Genomic DNA, 8,079 nt, shown 5'->3' with positions numbered 1-8,079 from the left:
TGGAGCACCGTGACTCCGGTCACTTTGGGAGAGTCCGCCCCTGTGCAGGTAAAAGCTTTGCTTGGCCAATAAACCATCTATAAATCTCTTAAGAGTCAGAGTCTTTCGGTTCCTAGAACGAGAACCTTCGATCTCGCATATAACAATTACCACAAACTTCATGGCTTAAAACAACACCTGAACTATAGAACTCACAGTTGTGTGGAATAAAAGACCATGGGCTAGACTGGGTTCTCTGTGCAATCAAGACTAAAATCAAGTGTTGGCAGGTCTGTGGTATCACACAAATTTTCTTGAGCAGGACCTCCTTTCAAGTTCATTCAGCCTGTTGATAAAATCCAGTTGCTAGCACTTGCAGGCTTGAGGTCCTTGTTTCCTTGCTGGCTGCCAGGAGCCACTCTTGCCACCTAGAGGCTGCACACATTCTTGCCTCGATTTTTCTTTTAGGTTTTTGTGATAATGAAACAAGACATCGTAGAAAGAGTAGTGATGAATGTAATAGCTGCTTAATGTTGCTGGTTTTAGTGGGTACCACTCAACTCTCTTACATAGAACTTGTCTAAACCACAGGAAATCCATCCGGGAGGAAGTTTCTGCACTCGTTTAAAAGAGAAGTCTTAATATGGCTAAGCCCACGGGGACCAACGTTTGTGAATCTAGGATTCACCCCCCTACTCCTCCCAGCCCTGGGCTGTGGGTACAGGCACTGTCAGGTGTGGGGGACGCCGGGTGGACGGCAGGGGGAGGGGTGGGGACGCATCTGTGCTAGGCCATCCCTGCAAGGCTGGTCTCCCCCTCTGTGTATCATGCAAGTGGAGTCTCCCAGCCTGCGCCCCCTGGTCCCAGTGCTCTGGTCCGAGTCCGACAGTTGGAGCATTTCTCGCTGAGCCCCCGAGCACGCTGGTTGTTCCTGGCTGCGCTCGCGTTGCCGCTTCTGGTAAGCAGTTAGCGCCGCGTCCGCAGATACCGCCAACGTCTGCGGGGCGAGGAGCATATTTGCCCGCTAGCACACTCGATTCTCATTTCGCAGAGCGGTCAAAGCCACATTCTGCCTTTTACGGGCACTCGAACACTAGGTGTTGCGGGCGAACCAGCCCGGGGTGTTGCGGGCGAACCAGCCCGGGGTGTTGCCGGCGAACCAGCCCGGGGTGTTGCGGGCGAACCAGCCCGGGGTGTTGCGGGCGAACCAGCCCGGGTTGTTGCGGGCGAACCAGCCCGGGGTGTTGCGGGCGAACCAGCCCGGGTTGTTGCCGGCGAACCAGTCCAGGTTTGGCGGGAAGGAACTGGTGGGCGCGTTGACTGAGAAGCGGGTACCCTCCTGGATGGCACAGAGACAGCTGCTGCGGGCAATGGGTATCTATTGGTACAACGAACCGAGCATCCTGGCTCGTATGGGTTCCCTGGGTGCCCCTCATAGCCCCTACGGCTCTACCCCGGATCGTGGCGTCTGTGGCGGCGAACCCTTGCCCGCAGTGATTGAAAGGTGTCGGAGATGCTGGCAATTTTTAATACCGGAGGAAAGAGCACAGCGAGGGCATATTCAGGGAGGAAAGGTCTGGTTAGGATAGCCTGGGTACGTGCGTGTCGAGGGTTGGCAAGCTGCCCGTTTGGACGGCTTCTCATTCTGCAGTTAGAGTGGAGTAGTGTGTTGTGAAAGAAAATAACGGGTGTGCAGCCACCGGTAAGACACCTCGTTGGCGGTGCCCGTGAGCCTCCCTGCCTGTACCTGTTTTGTCGGTGCCTGGGGCGGGCAGTGAGCCAGGCTCTACCTCCGAGGAGGGAGGAAGTCGCGCTGGGGAGCGAGCTGAGAGACCCTCCCCACGGTCGCCAGGGAGAAGCTGTCCGGACGCTGTGACAACATTCCAGGTTAGAAGTCCCATCTCTCACTCTCCCTTTCTTCCTCCCTAGGCTTCGCCTACTGCTCGTTCAGTGTCAGAATAGTTGTGCACGCATCTTCGTGCCAATTCTCGACCATGGGCAACTCCTGCTTTGGCCTCAAGGAAAAGCTGATGCAGCGGCTTCGACCTCTGCCCACTCTGCTGATCATTCGTGCTGTCATGCCCCAGAAGAAAAACAAAGATTTCTGCGTGGTGATCCTCGGCTCCGCGGGCGTTGGCAAGAGCGCACTGGTGAAGAGATGGGTGCGCGGCAACTTTCGTGAGAAGTATGTGCCAACTATGGAAGATACCTACCACCAGGTCCCCGGCAGCAGTCGCAGCGTGGGCACGCTGCATATCACCGACACGGCTGGCGGTCACCGCTACCCGGGCTTGCAGCGTCTCGCCATTGCCAGGGGCCACGCCTTCGTCCTGGTCTACTCAGTCACCAAGAAGCAGACCCTGGAGGAGCTGAAGCCCTTCTACGAGCTGATCCGCGAGATCAAGGGTAGAAACCTGCGTAAGTATCCTATCGTGCTGGTGGGCAACAAATGCGACGACAGCCGCCGCCGGGAGCTGACCGCGAAGGACGGCGCTGCCTTCGCGTTGGAGTGGAATTGCGCCTTCATGGAGACCTCCGCCAAGACGGATGTCAACGTGCAGGAGCTGTTTCACGTGCTGCTGAACCACGCGAAGAAGCCTGCCACCAGCGCCCAGCCTACCCAGAAGAAATCCCAGGTGCCCAAGATCGCCGAGAAGCTTCTGGGCAAGTGCATCATCATGTGAGCCCCGGATCTTAGGAGCCCGACCTTCTCCGACAGTGTGTAGAGAACGTGGACCAACGCCAGTGTAACGTGTCACCTGTGTGCAATTGACTTTGTGCTGTGGTTTGGGTTGTAACAGCTAGGCATCAAAAAATGTCCCTTGTAAGTTAATATTTTTTCTTTTTCCCAGGCAAGAGAATTCATATTGTTACAACATTGACATTGGAGGAGGGGAAAAAAGGAGAGTAAGTCTTGACAGACTTCAGAAATTAATGTTTGAAAAGAAAATGAAATAGCAAAATGAATTGAAAGATGCCACTGCCCTTGTAACCATATTACCATGTATTATTTTTAAACATTTCCAGTCCTGTGAGTGTCCAACCCAACTTTCCATTATGTGCTTAATTGTTAAGAAATGTGTTTTTGCAACAGAAGCTTTGCTAGATGAGTGTGAAATAGATATACTAAGCAAGATCAATAAATGAATGTTCTTTAGTTGAGCACTGAGGGTGGGGGCAGAGCAAATTACGGAAGTAGAACTTGCTTACTAAAGATGTGCCAGTTTCCCAAGTCATTTAAAAGTGTATGGATATTCCACATGGCAGTTTTTAAAAAGTATAACAGTTCCATGACTTAATAAAGCTTTTCCTGCATGCAATCGGCTGTAATGATTTTTCCCCTCACTGGACAACAACAAAAAATTACAAATGGCATTAAAATTTCAACCATATTCTGGCAGATTTTAATAAGAATTTCACACATGGACTCCCGTGCCCTCTTGAAATTAGCCAATGTGAGGCAGGGGTGGTAAGGGGTCATTGCAATGCAGAACGGGTTTGTATCCACAATCTCTTCTGGATTGACATCCAGAAGAACTCCAGGGGTCTTTGAGGAGGAAGTTCACTGTGGCCGTCTTGGAGGTACTGGTAAAAAGCAAACCTCAGCCTGTGGCTGCCTCAAAAGTCTTCCCTCAAGAAATACTGGATATATGCGGATGGCAGGTAAGGGGAGAAATAGCTAGGATTTGAAATTAGAGAAACTCCTCCTTAGGGCAAGTTTTAAAAAAGATAAATTTTATATTTGAACATAATTTTTGAGTCAGCAACTCCACAACTATACATATTCTTATTTTTTTAATGTTTTTTTTTTCAATTGGTGAAGGAGGGGAAAAGCTCTCAATTTGGTGATATTTTTTCCATAAAATATTGAACAAACATTGAACAATTTATGTGTTTTAAACATGGTTTCATATAGCTTGATTTTCAGGAAATGTACACACTGTTGAGAAGGAACCATAAACATCTATTTCATAACAGTGCAAAGCTTTGAGTTTAGAAAATCCATTCAGTGGCTCATTTTAAACAGTCACTTATTTAAAATTTTCCTTTTTCACTTTCGAAGCAATTATCCTCAACCACTTGGAAATACCTAAGTGGCCTTACCGTATTGCTTTTTATGTACTCTATTTTAAAAAATAGTTGTTAGCTAAAGTTCCCAGTGGAGTTATTCCATTTCTAAAAGAAAAATACTCTACTTTGGCTATTTTCCAGGATAATTCTCCTTGAAAAATGTATTGCATTCATTATTGCTTCTTGTAGATGAGCACCAGATTACTAAGTGGCAAATACTACCCTTTAGAAAAGAGAAAACATGTTTTTAATGTTGCAGTAATACATAGTAAAAATTTTTTAAGCACATATTTATATTCTATTTACATGCCAGTGTTTCTATATTACAGTGGAGCAAACAGTTATCAAACCTTTCCACATGCCATGTTCTACATTATATTATTTAATCTCCACAACAATTCAGTGAAGTGGATACTGTTTTTGCCCATTTTGCAGATGGAAACATTCACAGAGGTCACAAACCCAATAAGTGGCAGAGCCAATTTCTGGAACCAGGTGTTCTGGTCCAGAGTCAGAGCTCTTAACCACGATGGTGTACTTTCTCTCCACGAGGACGAGTCAAAGGACAAATAGCTGACTCTTGTGTTCTCTATATTATACTCGTGTGGAATACAAATTGGAGGTTAGGAAACAAATCAACAATCACAACATGCATGGGGGAGGGGGGTTAGAAACAAGGAAGAGAGCAGCACTTTACGAGGGGCATTGGAGAACATTTCCCCCAAGAGACCGCATGGCTGGAATCTTCTATGCCTAGTAGGAGCTGGTTTAAGTGGAGTTGGTGTGGATGAGGGAAGGAGAGAATAACATTTTTAGGGAAACAGAGCAATGTGAAAAAAGGTCTGGAGAAAGTGTGGGTCTAAGAGATCATAGCATGTTTCTGGAAATGGACGGAGAGAACTGTGCAAGATGAGCCTGCAAAGTTAGAGTCTCAAATAGGTAATGGGGAATAACTAAAGTAAGGAAGCAGACTTGATCTTATTTGCATTAAAAAGAGATCACTCTGGAACCTCTGTAAGAGGTACTGAAAAGAGGCGAGTAGACAAATTTAAAAACTATTAGAATGGTCCAGGAAAACAATTTGGTGTAGATGCTCCAGGCCTTGCCAACAGGAATGGAGACAAAAGGATGCGAGAACTATTTAGCAGGGACAATGGCCAGAGTCTGGTGACGTGTTAGAGTTTAGAAGAGAGGGAGAAACCGACAGAAATACACATTTCTGAGTGGGATTCCTGAGTAGGCTAGGGAGTCATTAATCAAGTTCAATAAGGCAGAAAGAACAGCCAATTTGGAGAAACATTTATATGCATATGTACATGAGGATAATAAGTTACATTTTGGGCAACAGTTGCCAAGATAGCCAGGTGGAAGTTTCCAATCAGAACTAGACTGGGCATAGGAACTGGAGATGAAGATTTGTGAGTTTTCAGCATATAGCTGGAGGTAAGACTGTGGAGGGAGAAAAAAGGAGGCAAGATAAAATGTCTTAGCTAGGACAGAGTCCTGTGGAGCACAAGCACTTAGAAACATATTGACCCAGAGGGCACTCTGAAAGGATACTTAGAAGTGACCAGAAGACAGGAGGAAACTCATAATGTGCAGTAATAAATGCTAAGGGAGAAATGGGCTACAAGGAAAAGTATGTATGCTATCATAGAAAAAAATTTTAACAAAATAAGATGAGCATTAGAAAGTGTTGCTTAGATTTAGTACTTAGGGGATCTCTGGTTCTAGCCAAGACAAAGTAGCCCCATTCCTTCCAGGTATTCCTCTTACAAATAAAATAACCCTGGACCTAACACAGCAAACACACGAAGGAGAATACTCAACGGTGGGAAAAAGTGGAGTGCCTGGGAACCTCAGGACATGAGGAAGGACCTGACAGTGATTTCCTCGAGTCTCCTTGTCTCCCATATATCCTGGACAGGACGCTGCAGAAACCTCCAGATTAGAACAGCCAACAGGCACAAACCAAAAAAAGTGCGAAAAAAAGCACTCATCCCCTAGCTAAATAACCAGAAAAAGAGGGTTTGATAGCAGAAAACCTTTTTTGGTAATACACATCCTACTCCAGACAAACACCAGCAACAAAACCCCTGCTCTTCTTCCTCGCCCCAGAGCGAGCGGGCCTTCCGTCCCACACTACCCTGCCCTGTGGAAGCAGATGACAGTTTTCTCATGCCCCAGCCCTGCGCCAGATAGCAGGCCAGAACAGGGAACCAACCCATCCCAGAGTAGCAGATTCCCTCCACCCTTTCCCCACTGGCAGACTGATGTCAGTGGGGCTGGGCAGGGAGACATGTTCTCAGTCCCCTTCCATGGTATGTCTGCGGGTGCTTGGCAAGGAGCTGAGCTTCCATCTCCTCCTGTCAGCGGTGAGACTGCACGAGGCAGTGAGGAGCAGAGCAAGTGCTCTCCACGTCTTCCTCACCCCACCCCCACTCCCACCTCCGAGGGTCTCAGCTTCCTTGACTATAATACAAAAGTCAGGGACGAGGTGATCTCTTACGTCTCTCCCCACAAAATCACAAGCGAGAGAGAAACTTTACATTATTACTGCTTGGATGGGAGCAGGGAGGCTAGAAACCATTCTAACTCTTCTTTGAGTAAATAGTGTTATTCAAAGGAGCTGGAACGGACAGTTTTTATTTTTGCACTATCCGACGTAGTAGCCTCTAGCCTTATGTTATTTCTGCACTCGGAATGTGGCTAGTCCCCAGTGAGATATATTGCGTTACATGTAGAAATGATAATATTTTAAATATAGTGGGTTAAATAAAATATATTTAAATAATTTGTGTTTCTTTTTACCTTTTAAAATGTGGCTCCCAGAAAATTGAAAATTGTATTTGTGGCTCATTTTTGTGGCTCATATTATATTCTTATTGGACAGTGCTGATCTATATTAAAAGGGGCTGTCAGAACTAATTTCTAATTTGAATTTGATTACTTACATTAGCCAGGATAACAATCAAATGTTGAAAAAAATGTCAGCATGTATTTAAAATAATGTGTTGTCAGATGTCTAAGTAACCTCACAAAATTCAAGATTCACAGAAATGTAACAAAATCCACTGAGAGGTATGTTTGCATATAAATGAATTTGAATATTGCATCTATAAGCTACATCTATAAACCTGGGTCCACAGGCCCAGAGCTTGGAAAAATAAATATGTCAGACAATGAATTCAGGGAGTTGGTAAAGATTAAAATAAATGAAAAAACTAAAAATATGCCCACTGAACTGATATGATGTTTTCCCTGGCTACTGATACTGACAAACGTGTCTTCTCTTTGACATTGAAAAGTGAAAAAGTGGAGAAAAGAAACCTGATGTGGAGATACATACAATTTCATAAAATGAAATTCAATAAATTTAGCTCTTTGACACCAGTGTTGCAGTTCACAGCTGCTCATCTGTTCTGTCCTCCGGGATTGTAGATGTGGTCTAGAAGAGACCTCACAAGCTCAGAGGAGTATTAGAATCCCTCATGTTCTGCCTCCAAACTTCCTTTTCCAGTCTTTTCTGTGAGCACGTCACATTATGCATCCTTTCCCCAACCATCCTGGACCATTTGCTGCTCCTCCAAACATCCTATGTTGTTGTTCCTTAGCTGTTCCCTCACACGAGGTAATTTTCTTCCATTTTTTGCCTATCAAAATTTTATTCAGCCTTTACAACGCTGCCCAAATACCACATACCACCCCCATTGAAGGCTTCCCTTTCAGTACTTATTCACAAAAGTTGTATTTGAGTCAGCAATATGTCGGCTCCGTGCCATGCCTGAGGTGCTTCGAGAAGCTCAGAATCTAACAAGGCAGACAAGGAAGAAAATAAAAAAGCCTGGCAGAGTGGGACGGGTGCTCTGAGATGGGTCCATTCTCCACTCTGCTATACCGAACTTTCAAAAATGCAATTGGATTAGATTGCTGTTTTAAGAGTCATTATTTGCCAGATATTCTAAAATTCAGATATTATTTGCTGAAGTTCTCTGGGCATTGTCCTCCTCACATGCAAAGTGGGGATGA

The 8,079-nt window shown here is 45.6% G+C and overlaps 1 protein-coding gene across 1 annotated transcript; it reads left to right on the top strand.

Annotated features, from left to right (window-relative positions):
* Window positions 1-856: 856 nt before the first annotated feature.
* DIRAS3 (DIRAS family GTPase 3) lies at window positions 857-3,287 on the top strand. Its single transcript, XM_024565582.3, has 2 exons — window positions 857-937; window positions 1,909-3,287. The coding sequence occupies exon 2, from the start codon at window positions 1,974-1,976 to the stop codon at window positions 2,661-2,663; it is 690 nt and encodes a 229-aa protein (XP_024421350.1). The 5' UTR covers window positions 857-937; window positions 1,909-1,973; the 3' UTR covers window positions 2,664-3,287.
* The last annotated feature ends 4,792 nt before the right edge of the window (window positions 3,288-8,079 follow it).

The sequence above is a fragment of the Desmodus rotundus genome, chromosome 3 (assembly GCF_022682495.2).
Source record: "Desmodus rotundus isolate HL8 chromosome 3, HLdesRot8A.1, whole genome shotgun sequence".
NCBI lineage: Eukaryota > Metazoa > Chordata > Mammalia > Chiroptera > Phyllostomidae > Desmodus > Desmodus rotundus.
This window is presented reverse-complemented; position numbering and strand designations above follow the sequence as displayed.